The 19,034-nt window shown below is 40.0% G+C and overlaps 1 protein-coding gene and 1 long non-coding RNA gene across 3 annotated transcripts in view; one reads left to right on the top strand and one right to left on the bottom strand.

Annotated features, from left to right (window-relative positions):
• Positions 1-2,728: 2,728 nt before the first annotated feature.
• LOC140647486 (uncharacterized) lies at positions 2,729-4,230 on the bottom strand. Its single transcript, XR_012040787.1, has 3 exons — positions 3,891-4,230; positions 3,581-3,712; positions 2,729-3,219 (listed from the first exon to the last, which is right to left on the bottom strand). It is a non-coding gene; the product is annotated as an uncharacterized lncRNA (long non-coding RNA).
• A 28-nt stretch (positions 4,231-4,258) lies between these two features.
• MTDH (metadherin) overlaps positions 4,259-19,034 on the top strand; it is a 33,965-nt gene continuing 19,189 nt past the window's right edge. Inside the window, exons 1-5 of one of the 2 annotated variants that reach the window (XM_072852138.1) lie at positions 4,259-4,977; positions 11,188-11,292; positions 15,637-15,718; positions 16,186-16,365; positions 17,867-17,935. In XM_072852138.1, coding sequence (XP_072708239.1) covers positions 4,573-4,977; positions 11,188-11,292; positions 15,637-15,718; positions 16,186-16,365; positions 17,867-17,935 — 841 coding nt within the window. In that variant the 5' untranslated portion in view covers positions 4,259-4,572. The remainder of the gene's footprint in view (positions 4,978-11,187; positions 11,293-15,636; positions 15,719-16,185; positions 16,366-17,866; positions 17,936-19,034) is intronic. The other variant, XM_072852136.1, reaches the window with a different exon arrangement.

The raw sequence follows: 19,034 nt of genomic DNA, 5'->3' as shown, positions 1-19,034 counted from the left end.
TAAGGCCAAAATGTCCTAGCCATAACTCAGATAAATATGTCCTCATGTCAGCTGAAGCTCAGCACAAGATTTCAGCCATGGCCCAGGTGGAAAAGATCTCAGGAAAGAATCCTTTTGACACCCCATTCTTCCCTTTGGCAGCCCCTTTCCAGACCACTAAACTGCAGTTCCCACTCTTTGTGTCTCTTCTAACCCTTACCCCAAACCTAGGGGTCAGCTGAGCCCTAACCCAACATCCTCAGCCATAGCCCAGGTGAACATGTCCTCAGGGGGAACATGTCCTCTTTTTGTCCCTTGCCCCTTTGGCAGTCCCTTTTCCAATCCCAGTCCAAGTGGAACTCTAGACTTTCTCTCTTCTCCCAACCCCAAACAAAACCAGATCCCTAAGCATAGGTGTGGGCCGAGACTTAGCCCAAGGCCCCTAACCATCAATCAGATGGAATCAGAGGAATTTCTCAGAGGGTAATGCTTTTTGAAGCCCCTTTCCTGCCCCACTCCAAATGGAGATCCAAACTTTGACTGTTCTCTGTCCCTAAGCCTAACTGTAGCCCCAACTCTGACACCTCATATCAACAGAGACCAGCCCAAGACCCCAAGTCATAGCCATGATGATCAAGTTCTCAGAAGATAATTCCTTCAGCAACCCTTTCTCAGGTTGACTCGAAGTGGAGCTCTAGGCTCTGCCCTGTTAAAACTCTAACTTTGAATGCAAAGGATGGGTTGAGCCTTAGCTCCAGACCCTGAGCTAGCACCCACATTAAAAAGATCTCAGGGAATAATTATTTTTTCAGCCTACCCCTTACTCTGGCTGCTCCTTTTCTGCCCCACACCAACTGTACCTCTAGGCTTTATCTCTCTCCCAACCATGTATGTAACATTAATGCTAACCCTAACCACAGATATCAGCTGAGCCTCTTCCAACATGCCCAGCCATGGCCTGAATGAAAAATGTCTCAGGGAATAATTCTTTTCATGTCCTACCCCTCTTTGGCCACCCTTTGTAGCTCCACTCCAAGTGCATCTCTAGGCGTGATGACTCTCCTGCTCCTAATCCAATCCTTAGCTCTAATCCCAATCCTCAACCTGGGCCGAGCCTTGGCCCAAGGCACCCAACCATGACCCAGATGAGTAATTTCTCAAGGAAAACTCTGTCTGCAGAGTGCCCAACCCTTTCCTGGCTATTTGTTAACATTGCAAAGGATGGTGATTATTGGATCAGAGATTTTTTATTGCTGTTCCCTCCTGCAGGATAAATAATGAGTATCTGCCTTAGTATTTTCAATTATGTACTCAGTTCACCTTAAAGCAATTTGGAGTCATTGTCTATGTGAGATAGCATAATTGCCTATTGTTCAAGATTTTTTCAACTTCCTGACACAAGAGAAACCTTGAATGTGTTTTGTTGGGATTCTGCTCACTTTATTTAAATGCTGAGAAGCTTAATTTGCTTCTGCTGTATCCATATGACTTCTAGTCTAAAGAATATCTAGAGCTATAAGACATGTGGCTTCAATATTGTTTGAGATGATAATCATAAAAAACGCGTGGAACAGGTATTTGAGATCTAGTACCTTTTTCCTCATGCCATGCCAAATGGCAGGTGCTGAGTTTTAAATATGGTTGTGAAAAGGTATTATATAGGGTATATCTAATAGCAGTTGTGGTAAAACCAGGAATGTTTGCAGGGACAAGATAGATTACATTAACAAAAATTTAAAATTAAGCTTTGTCTTCATTTGTTTTGGTTTTGTCATTATTTTCTCTTTTGTAATGCGTCATTCAACCTTCTCCTGTGATGCCTGGGAGAATGACATGAGAAAGATGTTTTATATTCAGCACTGCCAGAAAGATTACTCGGGGCAGCTTTGGTCAAATCTATTAAGACATTTGAAGATTAATATTAAACTAATATTAGTATTAAAATTAGTATGAAATAGAATGTTTATTTGATGAGTACTGTCAGAGTAGTATGTATGTTCCCGCCATTTTTAATGAGTCACACAAACTTTCTTCAAAATATTTCAATTTGCTACAAACTGTATGCCTATTTATGGCTGTACCTCATTAGTTCAGAATAAAAAGGTATTTATTAGTTTCAGATTAACTTGCTTCACCAGCCTAATCAACCCAAAAGTGGCTATTCTCAAGTGAGGATCTGCTACCTTTTTTCCCCACATAAATCGGTTTCCTACGACTCCTCGGCTATTCACGATGGTGCCACTCGGTGGTGCCACGGTGCTGCATTTAAAAAGCTTCATCGGGTCTTAAATTCAATCACTTGTATTGTGGAATTCATTCCCACCAGGTTATTGCAGTGTTTTCTTTAAAATGAACAATATCTGCTGTTCTGTGGCCTCGGTTTAAAAAAAAACAAAACCACTGTAGCTGAATGATGCTTTCAAATTTGTTATGCATATTTTTACAGATAATGTATTTTGAACTAAAACTATGTGATCACAGTTCTGTCACCTCTATCTATGTAGGGCAACATCTTAAACAAAGAAACTACTTATAGAATAATTTATTTGACATGCTAGGGTGTCTCAGTTGTGCAACAACCAGTACAACGACAGTTAATATTTTCCAATAAATGTGCATCGTCTATGCTAAAGCATAAAACACTTATAAAAAAACAAAGTATTGTGACTTTGAATAAAAAAAGTTAATCTTCAAAAAGTATATAAATGTCTACCAGTAAAATGCTCTGCTGAGATGGTTGCTACCTCTACTTCCAGCAATATCCTTCATTCCAACTGAAGTGAATTAGAAAAGAAGGAATTGACTACCTGGTGGTATCATAAAAAAAACCTAGGACTTAGAAGCAATGTAGGAGTACTTTAATAAAAAACTTTGAGAAAAGTAAAAACATATAAATACTTGTATGTGAAAGATACATTGACTTTACAAAATAAAGTTATGAATATATGAAAACAGCATAAGCTATCACTATACTGTTTAAACAAACAAATTTTATTTTACATTTTAAATTTCAAGTATCCCATGCAGATTTCAATGCACTAAACCCAGACATTTTTCTAGCAGGTTATGAGAGGAACATTTTTTATAAGTAGAATTGCAAATGGAAAGAATGGGATACATTACTTTCCAGCAACGCACCACTGCAGACTACAGTCACTGTAAAGCCACCCAACAACACCAGCTCTGAGGTTCTGACAGCTCAAATTCTGCAGGAACTCTGGATGCTGTGAGACTGGATTTCTGAAAAATCAAGACATGCATTTGGAATCAAATTTTTTAGAGTTCATTGTTAAAGTACGTGGAGAGACGCATTTTTTTGAGTTCCCAATGACAAAACAACTCCCACTGTGATGTACACAGTTGTATTTTACATAAGCTATTCAATTTGATGTATTAATCCAGTTTGCTGGAGTTAAGCTCTTAGAAAACATGGTGCTCAGAAAATATCTATGTGGTTATATTACCTTGACTGGTACATTTAGAGATAACTAAAAGCACACCCATCTTTTGGCGACATTTTCAAATGCTTTCTCTGCAGAAGAGATGGCCTCTGAGGGGCCCTGACCCCAGCCTCTGAAGCCTGACAGGAAGGAGCATCTACCTGCAGGTCCGGGAAACCTCTGACGTGGCCCCGCGGCTGCTTCTGGAGTTACACCGGTGGCAACAGCACCCACAAACCGGCAGTTAACATATCCGCACCGGACCTGTGCCGCCTCCCTGGGGCAACCGCAAACTAAAATAGAGCTGATTAGTGACCGTTACCGTGGAAATGCACCCACGTTACTGCGGGTCTGGGAAGGCCCCGCTGGGGCAGCGCCAGGCCACCAGCGCCGAGGCCGTCCCTCACCCGCCGCCTCAGCACCGCTCCGGGCGGACCGGGGGCGGCCCGCTCCGCGCAGCGCTGCACGTACCACAGCACCGGCACGGTGCCCACAGGGGAAGGAGCACGGCCCGCCGAAACGGCGGGAGAGGCGGACAAGCGGCCACCTCAGCCCGCCGCCCCCGGGCGCAGCCGACCGCTCCGGCCCCGTGCGAAGCGCCGCGGGGTCTCCCGCCCCGGCCGCAGGGGCGACGCGGCCCCACCGCCGGGCGGCGCCAAGCAGCGCCTCGGCCGCCCCCGCCCCTCCCGCCCCGCTCGCTGGCTGCCACGTCGAGGTTGCTCTGCGCGCCGCCCCCTGCCTTCCCCGCGGGCGCTGAACGAGGCGGGGCGGGGGAGGAGGAGGAGGGCGCCCGGCGGCCGCTGAGGGGGCGGGAGGCGGAGGGCTCCGCGCCCGCCCGTCAGGCGTCACACTCCGCCCCGCGCGCGGCGGTGATGGCGGCGGCGCGCTGCGGCAGGCGCTCGGCGGGGCGGTGACGTTGCGCGCGAGGCGGAGGGCGGGGAGGAAGAGGAGGAGACCCGGGCGCCTCCGGGGCTGAGGCAGCTGCGTCCCGCCGAGGCTCCGCTCCTGTCCCGTCCATCTCCGCCACCCCCCCACCCCCAGCGGCTCCGGCTCGGGCAGGCGAGCGCGGCTCTCCTGAGGCCGCGATGCGCTCGGCCTGAGTGCTCCCTCGCCGCCCCGCCCGGTTTGGGCCTCTGCGGGGCAGGGGGCCGCGATGGCTGCGGGGAGCTGGCAGGAGACGGCGGCCCAGCAGGCCGAGGAGGCGGCGGCCCGGGTGCGGGACGTCCTGTCGGGCGGCCTGGGCCTGCTGCGTGCGGAGCTGGGCCTCGAGCTGGGCCTCGACCCGCAGGGCCTGCCCACCTGGCTCGCCCTGGTGGTCCCGGCCGCGCTGGGGCTGGGGCTGCTGGGGCTGCTCCTGGCCGTGGCCTGCGGAGGCGGTCTCCGTAAGAAGCCAGCGCGGAGCACGGCGGAGAGGAAGGGTGATGAGGCGGCTGGCGCGGGCCTGACAGCCGGCGGGGGCCAGGGCAAGACGGCGGGCCCGGGCCCCGCGCAGCTGCACCTGAAAGGCGACGAGCAGAAGAAGCGAAACAAGAAGAAGCTGCCGGAGAAAACGGCGCGGGTGAGGGGGGCTGCGGGGACCGCGCCGCTCGGGAGGGAAGGGGTGAGGTTATGGTGGGGCGGGGGAGGGGGGATGAAAGGCTCATTGACGGCGGCGGGGTTTGCTGTGGCAGCCGGCCGGGCGCGGCGGGTCCCCGGCGGGAAGGCGGGGGGGAGGTCGCGGCTGACGAGCGGCCCCGAGCGCGGCTGCCTCTCCCCACGCCTCGTCCCCGGTGCCCCCTGCTCGGTGAAACGCCTGCTGGTCAGATAGGCACCGGTGAGAAGGGGAAGGACCGGCCGCAGGGTCGGGAGGCCATAGAGCTCCCCCCGAGCCGCCGTGAGATTCACCTGGGTGCTGTTTGCCTGTGTAAGGGATGGGGCGGTCCTGACTGTCTGCTGTGGAGCCGTCTCGTGTCGTCTGGGTTACTCGGTTGCTTTGAAAACCTAGAGGAGCAGCGCGCACACACGGAAATTGCACCTTAATAGTCCTGGGTGACGAGGAAAACGCTCGTTTCTTTTTGGAAGCTTTTTCATGGAAACAAGAATTATGCAAAAGCGTTAGTTGTGTATTCATCGAATGCTTGCAGGCTTAGGAACCAGTAGTGGAGACCTTAGTATGGCTTAGAATTTCAAGCCAATTGCAGTCCAGGCAGGTATAGACTACTGGAAGCAGCATTGTAAGCCCCATAAATGCTGTGATGATTCAAACTTGAGTAAGGCTTTTTGCTGTGGCTTTTCGACAGAACACATTAACATCAATCTTGTGGTGAGCTTGCCTCAGTAGGAATATGTCTGATTTGGTTGTTACAGTAAGGATCATCTCCTTTAATAAGGAAATCTCTGTCTTAGTAGCCCCTTAAAAACAGATCATTCCTGTCTTTTTTTTTTTTTTTTAAATCCTCAGTGTGTGGTGTGGGAAGGTTCCATCTTTGCCAGTATGCGTGCACTTCATGAGAAAATTAGTAGAATACAGAAATTATCAACTGTCCTTTTAAAGCTTCCAGTTATCGTAGTTTTGGGCCTTGAAGGGATTGCTTCTATAGCTTTTATATTGTTAGTCTGTTTGTAATCCTATTTATGTCCAAATGGATTATAGGAATGAAAGTGCAGCAGATGTCCCCTGCCTGTTACAACTTGTCTTTTAATTATATATTGCTCTATAAAATCTGAATTGTTTACCTCATGACCAGAAAAAGGAAAGAAAATAGGTTTGTACCTTCATTTGAGCCTGTGGCAGTATTAAGACTTGAGAAGTTTGTTGGTTTTTGTTTTTTTTTTTTAAATGAGAACTTGAGGCTAGAATATCTTAAAACAAAAAAAGTCTGCATACGCCACCAAGCTGTCTTTGAGCAGTGAACTACTGAAGTTGATTCTGGAAGTTGCAAGAGACTGAGCGCTGAGCACCAAGAAGAGGAAGCATTGTGATTCAGAATCTTTCCAGTGTAGCAAGGTCTCCATTTTGGAGAAGGCACGTTAAAGATGCAATTTTTTTTGCTATCTTGAACAGCAAATCCTTCAAGATATAGTAGATCTGTTATGCCTTCTTGAAAACAAAGAATAATCCTGGAAATAATTTAGATTTTGCTTGTTTTATTTTCTTTAAACTTCAGTATAAAAACAAAGCATAAACTCTTGCAAGTCATCATTGAAGACATTAAAAAATGCCTCAACAGGAGATAGAGTGAAGAGTTAGATACACTGTTAACTTGACAATGCTCTCTAGTGTAGGGCTTCATAAAAGCAAACTTTGTATTAATTTTATATAAAACTTAACTAACTGATATTTTTGGTGAATATAAATACTTGTACGCAGGCACAAAATAAAGTTAAGGCTATGTAAGAGCAAATACTTTCATAATCAAAAGAGTAAAATAGTATTTCAGCTGTCAAGTTGTCATTCTGTATTGTTAAGATTTTTAAAGTTATTTTTATAGTACTTTGTATTCATTATTTCCATGCAGAGGTGAAAAAAAAAACAAAAAACACCTTTTCCAAAAAGAAAATGCACAAACTGAATCATTAACTGTAGTGCAAATAAGTTTATACCAGTGGCAAAGTTTAATAGGCCTGCCTCGTGCTCATTTTCCAGGATAAGTTCATAGAGACCTGTATTGGCATGTCCCAATATTTTCCAACTTTCACATGAAAAATTCTCAAAATATCATTGGCAATTTAAAGATGCAACAAAAATTCTTACCGATTGCTGCCTAGTCATTTTTGTCTTGTGTTTTTGTACACTGTGATGCTAATACTGAGGTCTGTGAAGGGAAAAGAGTAAGCCTATTATCAGTAGATTTACTACAGGGTTTGCTATGCCAGGGTCTAGATTTCCATTGCGGGCATTTCAGAAAGCTTAGAGCAATTGGTCTGTAGGATTAAAGAGCACACTACAGATGTCTAATTAAAAGCTGTAGGGTTACTTTAATACAGAATTACTGAGCTCATTGTATGCCAGGTGATGTGTAACTCTCATCAGTCAGGATCAGAAATGTTCTTCACTGTACTTTTTCTGAGGAAGAGTATTATTGCTTTGTTTCTTGCATGTGGCTTTATTCAGTTCCTGTATAGGTAGGGTGCAACTTAACTGATATTTTTAGTAAAGTAAGTTTAGTTGAATAGCACTGTGTTGACTCGATACAGTAGCAACTCTGAGATTCTGTTTATTTACTTGCCGTGGGCAGACTGAGGAAAAAAATGAAGCTGAAACGGTTTAGCATTCATTAACATAATGGTTTACAAGAGCCAGTTCTGGCTTTCTTCAGCTGCTTGGAGCAAGGTAGTATCGTGGTATCCTTACTTTAGATTCTGTGCAGTAAACCTGAAGCCTCTTCTTTTCTTTTTGTTTTAGCTCCTGGCAGGGGCAGAGCTCTTTGTCTCCTGTCACAGAGTTCTTTGGCCCCTGTTAAGATTTTTTTTTTTTCTTTCCAAAAATCTCTTGATATTTAATTTTAATTTCTTTCTCTTCTGAATAATTGCTGTGCCTCCCTCTTCTACTTTTTAAACCTTCAGCACAGCAGAAAAAGGTGAAACTGTTTCTACATGGTTTCTCTACAATCTGCAGAACACCATAGAAACTTGAGAGTAACCATCTTCTGTACTCTGCTACAGCATTAGAAAGCTATTCATACCATCTATTTGTAGATGCAGAAAATACCAAATTGACTATGTACTTCCTATTGTTTGAAGTACACCTGGACAGTAAATGCTACTACACATTTTAGTAAAAGCATTTGCATTCATTTCAGGAAGTTTCCTACTTGGTCTGCTTGAAAGAACTTTTCAAGCTATGACTGTTTTATGCTTATTGCACTTAGAAATAGCCTGCATAAAGACTTTTTCATACTTTCAACTGATACTTGCATGTTGGTTTTGTGTATATGTTAATTGTCAAATTGCAGGAGAAGTAGGGCTGTAGGATTCTCCAGTGCTCAAAGAGAAAATTGGTTAGTTTTTTTCTTAAGATAAGCTTACAGCAAATAATATTGGCAAACAGATTCTTTCATTAGCCAGAGATATTCTAAGTAGCCATATCTTTATAATGTGTAACCAAGGACTTCGGCTAATACAACGTTGTAAGACTCAAATGATAGCAATTTTATTACTGCCATTTGAAGTGTGAAACTGAGTTATCCATTATGCTGTACCATATTTAAAGAACAATATTTTTCATTTTAACAGTCCCAGCAGAACCTTTATTCTACTTTTGGATTATCTTAAGGCCCTCGAATGTGTGTGAAAAAGTTTCATTTAAATACTGGGATTTTAAGGTCAGCAGGCAAGAAATGCGTTCAGAAATCAGTAGTGTTATTGACAGCACTATTTCTGCCTTGTTCCATCTTCCCTGTAGCTTTTAGGATGAGAAAAAAAAGATGTCAAATAATAAATTGCACAATTTGAATCAATTAATATTGTCAGTGGATGTTTAATATATTACCATAAAGTTTTAAACTTAGTCTTTTTGGCTGTAGTTGTCTTTTAAAATAAAATTTCTGAATACTATAGAAAAGCTTTTTTCTTTCCCGCTTCTGTTACTGGCTTTGGTATATCCAAAAATGGTCACATGAATTTTGATTAAAATTCTATGATTCATCTGTGGGCAGAAAATAAATGTGGAAAGCTTCCACTGAAAAGGAGACTACTACAATTAAGGGAGAAATGTATCAAAGTACAAGTTTTTAAACTTATTTCTCATGGTGGTTGTTTACATGATCAGATGATCAGACAGTGTTTTAAACAGTCATGTGGATGAATTTTTCCAGAGGGTTCTTAATGGATATGAATTAATTTATTAATTCAGAGAAACAGCTGATTTTTTTTTTTTAAATTAAAGATTAAAACTTTTATCTATTGAGTTCTTGAGAGGGATTAAGAAAATGGTTTTCAGTTTAAGGTATGTATGTAATGGCAAAGAAGCAAAGCAAGGTACAGAATTTAAAAAGTTAGTTGGCTGTAAATATTTTTGACACAAGTCCAATACCAGATGCAGCAAATCTGTTATCTAACTCTACTGCTAAATAACTTAGACGTAGTGATTCTTTCTCCAGCTTAAGATCTTAAACATCACGGGTACCAACATGGATTGAAAGACATCACACCACTAATAATATGGCTGTGCGGAATCTGGAGAAAATAGAGGAGTTCAAGAACTGATTTTTGGCAACGGGTTATTTTCAAGATTGAATATCAGGTCATTGGTATCCCTGTGGAATCAAGTACTGTGAGCTTCATTGAGAGGAACTTTAGAGAGAGTTTTGAGATGCAGATCTGTAAAATAGACTTCATTTTCATAATGCTGAGAGGAATGTACTGCATCTTAGATATGAAAAGTCTAGTTTAAAGCTGGTTGTTGCAGGAGTAGAAGGGTTAGGTGACCTGATCTTTCCATTTCTATTAATAGTACAAAATAAGAAGTTGGCATGCTGGCTAACTACAGTAAGCAATACTATGTTATGCACTGGTGAAAGCATGCCAAGGGTGATTTGTAAGCATAATATAACAAGGCAAGACTTATATACCTGTACCAGTTAAATTGGGGATCGGATCTGATATTTGAAGGAATAGGTCACGCTAAGCTGTTATATGGCCTTTGTTTGACTTTAAAGCAATCGGGTTCATGTGATGCAGAGTTAAAATAGCTTTTGGTTTTTTAATAACAAAAATAACTAAAGATAATATAGTTTAAACTTTATTTTAAAAGAAATTGAAGAAATTAAAGTAACTAGGAAGTAGTTAGTTATGCTTAATGTCTTAATTTTCAGTTTTAAATTTATCTGAATTATTATGAATGTGAATCAATATGAAACTTGTGTGGACTCTATCAATTACTACTCTTGACAGTTGTTTTTCACTCAGTGAAATCAATGGCTAACAGTAGTATAATGTTTTGCTTATTTTCATCTTTTCTGCAGTTAAGCACATTAACTTCAGTCATAGCTTTTTGTTAACAATAAACATGACTTAAAAATTATCACATTTTTGCATAGGGAATATATAGACCAAGATGTATGCTGTTGCTGCCAAAGGTGATGATAAAGACTAATTTAATGACTGTCCAGAGTTTTAACTTTATATGTTAAATAATACATGTTAATTTTCTTTCCTTTATTATGTGAGGGAGAAATGGTAGACTAGCATAACGACTATAATCAAGTCGGTCTGAAAAGAACAATGGGATATCATGCTTAGTCATGCTTTGTGTTTGACTTCTAATTTCTGTTCTACTATGAAGTTTTAACTTGTGAAGGAAATGAGCTGTGATGGATATGCATAGGTAGAAATTGCAGCAATGTGTTCAAGGTAGAAATGATTTTTAAAATTCAGCCCATTGCTGAACTGCTATAAAGTGGTAAATGCGTTCATTTAATTAGATAATTTATGGCACAGACAACTGTATGTTCTGAATCAGTTTTTAGAAGAGCTGCAGAGAACTGTAGCTGGTCTGAAAGCTGGTAACTTTCAGAAATTTACCTTTTGATAAGCAATTCCTGTGTTAAGTAGGATTGAGATGAAATTAGGAGACTTCCGCCTTCTTTCCTTTCTCATTTCTGTTTGGTAAATATAGAATTGCAGTAGATATTTTGAGTATCAATCCACAATTCTGTCTGCTTTACTTGATAATCTTGCAAGCATTTTTCAGTCAACAAATAGTTGCATTTCAGTAATAGCATAATTTGAGCTTTGCTTCATCTGCTTTCTCCAAATTTTTTATTATTCACCCTTACTGTTTACACAGCCTAATGGACGGTCTTTCCTTGATGTATCTGAGGATGAAGTAATACAAACTGTCCGTAAAGAAAATATAAAGCAGCCTGTGGATGCAGAAAAGAAGAATGAAAAGGTCAGTTATGGATGTGAAATGACAATGTCAAAGTTTAGTGCACGTTATTTTGATGTCTAATAACTCTATTTGTGATTTGAAATCCTGTTACTTACTGAGTGAAGAGGCTTATTTCTTACTATGAAGAGTACTAATGTAACTTGGTGTCAGAAAGAACTAAAGTAGTATTTTCTTAACTTCTGAGATCATGCCTTATCATGGAATGTTTGCATCAAGCAAACTCCCCTCCCCACACCCCACTAAACACCGATATCTCTGTTCGCCATGTGAAAATGTTAAACGTACAGAAATTAAGTTTGTGTTTCATCTTTGCTGGCTTCAACGGAGATGCAACATAACGATAGCTATTGTTAAGTGGCTTGAAAATGGCCTAACAATTGCGGGACTACTGTTCAAAGGATTAAGACCATGTGCCTGCTTATTTCTTTTGTCAGATGTATCCATTAGTGATTAGAGTTCTTAATTTCTGATGACAAATATGGGCTTTGAAGTCTGGTGTGAGCTTTTTGTTATGCAAATTGAATAGCTACGTTAAAAACATCTTTTTTAAAGCTTGGTCTGTAGCTTTATCTAAAAGGTAACCATACTGATGGCAGTGTTATTTTTTTTGTATTGTGAGGACTAATATCTTCTAGCCTTATTGTAAATGCTGTCATTTGTAGGCAACGTGGATATGTTTATGTTAGGCCTTTGAAGATAATTTTTGGCTTGGTTCTTTTGTTAACGTTGTGCATGAAATTTTCCTACTGTCATGGACTTCTGATTTATTTTCTTCAACAAAATACATTTGTTCTGACTATACTGAGGAGTATTGGAAAAATAAATGATTATGCATAAACAATCAGAAACCAGCAGTTGATTATTGTAATTTGTTTAGCTTGTTCAAGCTTTAATTAACTTACTTGACTATCCTCTAATAACTTGTTTTGCAGTTAGTATGTTGGCTAAAAGACTATATCCTGTTAGTTGGCTGTAGGGCTCTAAACGTTTTTAGCATTGTCAAACAGAAAGACTTTTCTGTGAAATGGCTTTGCCTTAAAACTTCATGCTGTGCATTTTTTTCTCTTCTCCATGTATCACATATCAGATTGACTTTGTGGGTTTTTTTCAAGAACATAATAAAATTTTATCCTGAAGGAATAACTATATTTTTCTTTTCAACTTTCACTTTATCTCAAGCAGGTTTCCAAGTAGATAAGGTGTTTAAATGCTAAACTCGAGCTTTACCTTAAAATGGCAAACATAGTGATCTGAATTTTAAAATGTTAAGTTGAAGTTGCAGCTCCAGGAAATCAGTACCACTATATGGATACAGATGCTTATTCAACTGATTATGTTTTCATATTGCTTTGGGGAACCGTGGGCAAAGCATGATTGCCTCAGGAGTTGATTGTTACCCTTAAATTAAAAATATACCCAAGAACTTTCTTTAAACTACAGGCAACTTTACAGGCATCTAATTATTTGGTTAAGCCTCTCAGGGTATCTGTTACATTTGTAACATTATAAACCTGCTAAGAAGATTGTAAGGGGGCCTGTGTATGTGTCTTTGGTAGCTTGGGATGGGTAGTATAAGTCAATGGGTGGGATTTAAGTAGTATGTGCATGTGTGTAGATATATGAATATATATAATCTATGACCTGAAGGGTATGATTTTTTTTGTGCTTGAATATATGTTGTCAATGAAAATCGCACTCCCTTTGTGTTTCTGTATTTCTTAGCTGCTTCAGGGTTGTGAATTTCATGCATGTTTTTTCAGGATAGTTATTTAAGTTGTATTCTCTTGTTCTGCTTTGGGGGAGGGGAAGCTTTGGGTAATGTCTGGATTGTGGCTGCTCATAGGGTTTATGATTCTCTTGACACTTTGAGTAGTTTCTTCCCTTTTTTCCATTTTAGTGACTTGCACAGTGCAGGGGTTTGGGGTTTTTTTCTTAGTTTTTAGTGTAAGGGACTGTATGAAACAAGTGACTCTGTGGAAGAGATTGCAGGATGTTAAAACTTCATTGCCTATTCTGTTTGCAAACACACAACTGCCTTGTGTTGAATACTAGAAATAAACAGACCACTAGGGATGAGGAAGAAAGGTTTATTTTTCTATTGTTCTTGCATGGGGGACAGTGCATCTTAAAGACTTGAAAAATTTTGGCAGGCCTGCCGAGTTCCTCATGTGCTCTTTGGCTGGTGGCAGAGCCAACACTGGCAGCTTTCTGTGTTGCAGAAGGTGACACTTTGAATGAATAGGCTTCTGCAAAATGATTGGCTGTCTTGCTCAGTAACCTTTAACATCTCTTGCTGTTTCAGTCAGTTTGTTACTGAGATAGAGACTGTTACAGCACTAAGTTTGGCAGTTTGTGAGTAAATTGGATAAGTAATTATGGTTCTGGTTTCTCAGATCATGTTCTAGTAATTCAGGTTAGGAAAGTAAATATATTTTCAAGATTTGAATTCTTGATCTTTTTAAAAACAGTGTTTGTTAGTAACAAACTTATTTTTAAAATTGTTAAACTTTGTTTTAATGAGAAGTGTAAAATTTGATGTTGATACCTCTGTAGGAGCTATTTATTTAAGAAACTGGAGTTATAACTTGGAGGAGCAGTCATCTTAAACTGCTGTCTGGGAGACTTCTGAAGTCATTTCAGGTGTTCTCTTAATGCCAGAGGACAGTTGGGTAGTTATGGCTTTGTGGGTGGGAGATTCTAAGACCTCAACTTCCATTCTCAATGTAGCTGAAAATGGGAGACATAGGTACAAACTTACTAACCTTCCCTCTGCTTGAGCTCCAAGAAGCAATTCATAACTGTTTTTCATGCTGTTTTTCACTTTTCTTCTTAATTCTTTCCTTAGAAGGTGCTCTGGCAAATAATTTGGCTTGTTCATGTTTTTAGAACCCATTCTTCTCGGGTTGCTTTTGAAACCAGCCTTTCTCTTTTGGAGGCTTTTCAGAAGTTAGATACCTGGTATGTTGGTAAAGGTAGTCTACTGAGCAAGTAAGTGAGATAATTCAGTTTGGGTGCGTCTGTATTGTGGGTCCCCTAGTGCAGTAAACCATGTGCAAGTCAGTTCCCTAAGTGTTATAGGTGTGTTGGCACAGCATTGCATATAAGCAGTGAAATTTTTATTATCTCTGGTGCTGCGCTAACAAGCTCTACTGCTTTCAGTACCTGTATTGAAGCTACATGATACTTTTTTGGGCATGCCAACTCAAAGGCATGTGAATTACATGCCATTGTGGGCCCATAGGATATCTGCTGCAGCTGTGGTGATAATTTGGCTGTTACCAGTTATGAATTCTAGAGAGATCGTTATACTCTTCTTGGACATCTAAGACTAGAAAATCATATAGTTTGAACTCGGGTATAAAGCTGACAATTACTAGTCTTACTCTGGCAGAAGCATGTATTCCAGAAAGACATCAAGCATTCTTAGAATATCCTTATTCAAATATTCCAGAGACGGTGAATCAGTGAATAGTTCCCCTTATAGCATTTGAGTGGGTAACCATCTTTCTTTAAAAAGTTTGGGTTTTTTCATTCAGGGTTAACTGGTAGTTCTTACACCTTTCTTCACTAGATTGAAAAGCTTTTCAGTACTGTATTTTCTTTGTAAGAAGGTAGTCAAATCAATTTGCCATCACTTTAGCTTATCAAAAGATTAAACTCCAAGGCTTTTTGCAATATACCGTCTCCCAATATCTTGGGTCATTTTTCATCTTTTTTTCTCAATATTATCTTTTTAACACTTTATATTGCTACCTGTTGCACCAAAACTGCTCACAGAAGTAGTCATCTTTGTTCCTCTTTGTTCCTCTTATCTCTGCTTGTACAGCCAAGAAGCCATAACTGGTGAAACCTTGGGGAAAAAAAATCTGTATATCTATTGTATGGACTCTATTCACAGTTCCTGTTTTGAAGTCATTTTCCAAGCTGGAATTCTCTTACCCGCTTTTTTTAAAGGAATCTTTATTCTTTTTATTTCTGCATGTATAATGTTATACTTGCTTCTGCACAAAACAAATTTTGCCAGAGTGGGATCTGCCTGCCAAATAGTTCATTACTCCTCTGTCACTGTGATGCTATCAGCGTAGCTTCTTCCACCAGGCTTTGTGCTCTGTAGCATAAGTAATTGTTGCTCCCACTTTCCATTTGTGTACTGCATAAGTCTTTCATGTTGCTTCAATAGCCTTAACTTAGGTTTAGGCATTAGTATTGTTTAGTACTCCTTTCAAGGGACTGTCCATACAGAGGGTTGTTCAGGAAAATCTGTTTCAAATTTACTCCTGTATTTTGGTGGGGGGGAATTCTAGATCACTAAGTAATTAAGATAATGTTTTATTTTTATTCTAGTCAAAGAAAAAAAAGAAATCAAAGGGAGATGCTAAAACAGTTCAGGATATGTCACGTCTAGATGGAAAGGAAGTTGATGAAGGTACTGAACACAAACACACACAAAAAAGCAATGAGACATATTTTGGCTTAAATGCTGTTTAAGATTTACTTGTTTGTGCTTCATAAAGAAGCATAAGAAACTCATTTTGTCATAACTCCATAGTCTCATATTATGTCTGGAAATCTGATCTTTGAAACAACAGTATTTAATAACTTCAGCTGATTTTTTTGAAGTTAAACTTACAAAAACTGAGAAGTTGTGAATAGCAGGGCCCTCATGTTGTTGATGTTTTGCTCTGCGAAGCAAAGTATTATCGCATTGCATCCAGAAAAACTTACCTTTGGCCAGTTGTTCATGTCTTCAAACTAATGTTGAAGTTGACTGCCATGTTTGTGATTTTTAAACTGAACCTGTACTTGGACTTCAGCTTGATATGAAACAAGCTAAAACTTTCCTTTTTGCTCTCTGACTTATTTAGTGATGTTTTCATTTGGGGGATGTTTTAGGAACCTGGGAAACTAAAATCAGTAACAGAGAGAAGCGACAGCAGCGTAAGCGAGACAAGGTGCTGACTGACGGTGGCTCAGGAGAATCAAACCTCCAAGGGGTGGAAAATACAGTTACTGTTTCCGTTGAGCAACTGATGCCTACACCATCGCTTCCGGTTGGTCTCAGAAAAAATAAAGGTATGATGGTCGATAGGTCTGTGAACAAGTCTTAGAAAGATAACTTTACTTGAATGCTTAAATAGTGACTCTGTTTTGGATGTGTGGTAGGTATATTTGGAGGTGTAACTCTTGAAATTATTTCAAGCTGTGTAAAGGTACTTTTCATAGTGCAAAACTCCCCCTTTTTTAAATGAGCCACCTTTTGGGAAAGGTCAGGAGAGAAGGTTCTGGAGTAAGTGGCTGAGAAACTGGCTTCCACACTGGTGCTCTGTCAGTAGCTGCACAGCTGCATAGGCATATGCCCCCATTCCTTCACTTGTGCTCTGCTGACTCTGCCCTTCGTGTTTCTGGAAGCTTCAAAGGCACCCTCAGCACTGCTGCAGACAGCACCAATGCCTTAAATTTTGAACACTTCCATGTGGGAAAGTTATGCCCATGAGTTCTCTTTACAGATTATTCACTGCTTATCACGTAGACATTTTTGCCAACATAGATTTAGTAGTACCTGTACTAAAGCTGTTCGTAATGGTGGGGCACATCTGGCTGAGATTTAGTAATCAGTTATTATAGCTAAGGATTCAAGAAGGAAATGTAGGCTTTAGCTTCTATGGCTGCTACTGTTTCAGAAAAAAATTGCATGGGCTGGTTTAAACTGTGTAGGCACAGGAATTCATATTTGTCTGCAACTGAAAAATGGTTTAGGAAGCAAAAAGAATCTGAAGACACAAACAGTTCAGCTTTCTAACATACTTTTAACTTACTGATATATTGGGTGCTTTAATTAGATGAAACTTGATGTTCTAGCAAAGTGACAAAAAGACTGAGCCTAGCAACTGTCTGGTACCTTGTAACAATTTATTGAAATTTGCATGTCTTACCTGGTGTTTTTATTGACACTTGTTTGCATCTTGATTCAGTGCATGGTTCTTGTCGTTGAGGACTAGATCAATTGTTTCCTGTCTTCTTTTTCTGTCCATTTACACACAAACAGCTTCAAGAAATGGTAATTCTGTCTATATACTCTGTGGCTAGCCGTAACTACTGTAACATGTCTAGCCAGAGTCCTTTATGCATCATATGTTCATTGTACCAGACTAATCTGAAAAGAATTCAGCTGTTGTGTGTTCTAATGTTTTAATGGTAAGGTAGAAGTTAGAAATAGCTATATATTTCTGAAATACTTAGAGCTGCTCATTGCTTGAAAATGAGAGCCTCTGTTTTAGATTTCTGCTCGCCATTCTTGGGGAAACTAGCTAGAGTTCTTTGAAATCTGCTTTTACTTGTTTTATAGGCTCTAAATCAGCTTTGAGTTAATTCTGTCTGCAAAATAAACACAAATAATAAAAGAGGATTTCAGTTTTATTCTTAAGTTTTCTGGAAATTTCTTAATTTACTTTGAGGTATTTGATGTGGTTTTTTCTTAAAATATCAGTGATGGATAATCTTTTAGAAGATTTTTACAGGTGTTGCTACTTTGAAAAACTTATTCTGGCTCTGTTTCCTCTTACGTCTTAATCAGGTGATGCACTTCTGAATGCGCAAGTTAGCAGCTCTAAACCTGCAAAGGGGGAGTCATCAATTCCACAAGGTAAAAGGCTTTCATTATTAGGCATCCTAATTAACTAGAAAAGTGCTTTACAGAAGTGAAAACACAAATTGTCAGTGCAGGATTTTGTGCGATCATTGGTGTGGAACTTTATTATGCAGCTTGCTTTTTTGGGTATGCAAATGTTATACTTCTAAGTTGCAGTTACTTCTTAAAAGGTTGAAAACAGTCTCTCTTACATGTAGAAAAAGGATTTGATGTATAGAGTTTTCAGCCAGATTACCTATTATACAAATTGTTAGTTACAGAACAGTAAAGCTTATTCTCAAGCTCCACTTCAAAATTCTTTATGCTAGCTTTTCAAACTTACTCACTTTTTTGTGTTCATGAACTGATTATTGGTTCAAAGAAAAACTTAATGCAGGTAACTGCAAAGAGCTCAAAGATACCAGTCCTGATTATTGTAAAGTTTGCACTTGTTTCAGATTGTATACACAAGAGTTACTCAGTTCTTTACATACTCTTTTGAGAGGCATACTTTAAATACATTTGTTTTGAAAGTATGTAAATATAAGTGTAATATGTTAATAAATAATTTATAAATAAATATACATGACATATGTCATACACATAATTGTTAAAGTATTTGGCTATTTTTAGACTGTTATCAACTACTGAATCTTAGCAGTTTTCTAATTAAGAGATACTGCTGTAGTAATACTTGAAGTGAATTAGTTTGGCATAATAAATCAGGATGGCTGTTTCTTACTCATAGCCAACATTAGCGGTGTTGCTTTAATGAAAAGTAGTCAGTGCAATTAAGCAAGTCAACAAATGAGTTATTAAAAGCACCCAGGTCCAGAAAGTGAATAATTTTGTGCTAGTTTTTGAGAGCTTTATTTCACATGCAAACTTCCTGGACCATAGCACAGAAGGAAGGAGCTGTATTTTTCGGAGATGCATAATGGGAGGGCTGGAGGCAATAATCAAATTTCAGTAAGGGAAATTCTGACTAGCCATGAGGAAAAAACCTCTTCATAAGGTTGCCCGGACATGCTTTGAACTATCAGCCTTTATGATTTCCAGAACTTGAATAAAGTGGTATACTTTTGAAGTTAGCTGTGCTTTGAGCAGAAGGTGG

Source organism: Ciconia boyciana, chromosome 2 (assembly GCF_034638445.1).
Source record: "Ciconia boyciana chromosome 2, ASM3463844v1, whole genome shotgun sequence".
Taxonomy (NCBI): domain Eukaryota; kingdom Metazoa; phylum Chordata; class Aves; order Ciconiiformes; family Ciconiidae; genus Ciconia; species Ciconia boyciana.
This window is presented reverse-complemented; position numbering and strand designations above follow the sequence as displayed.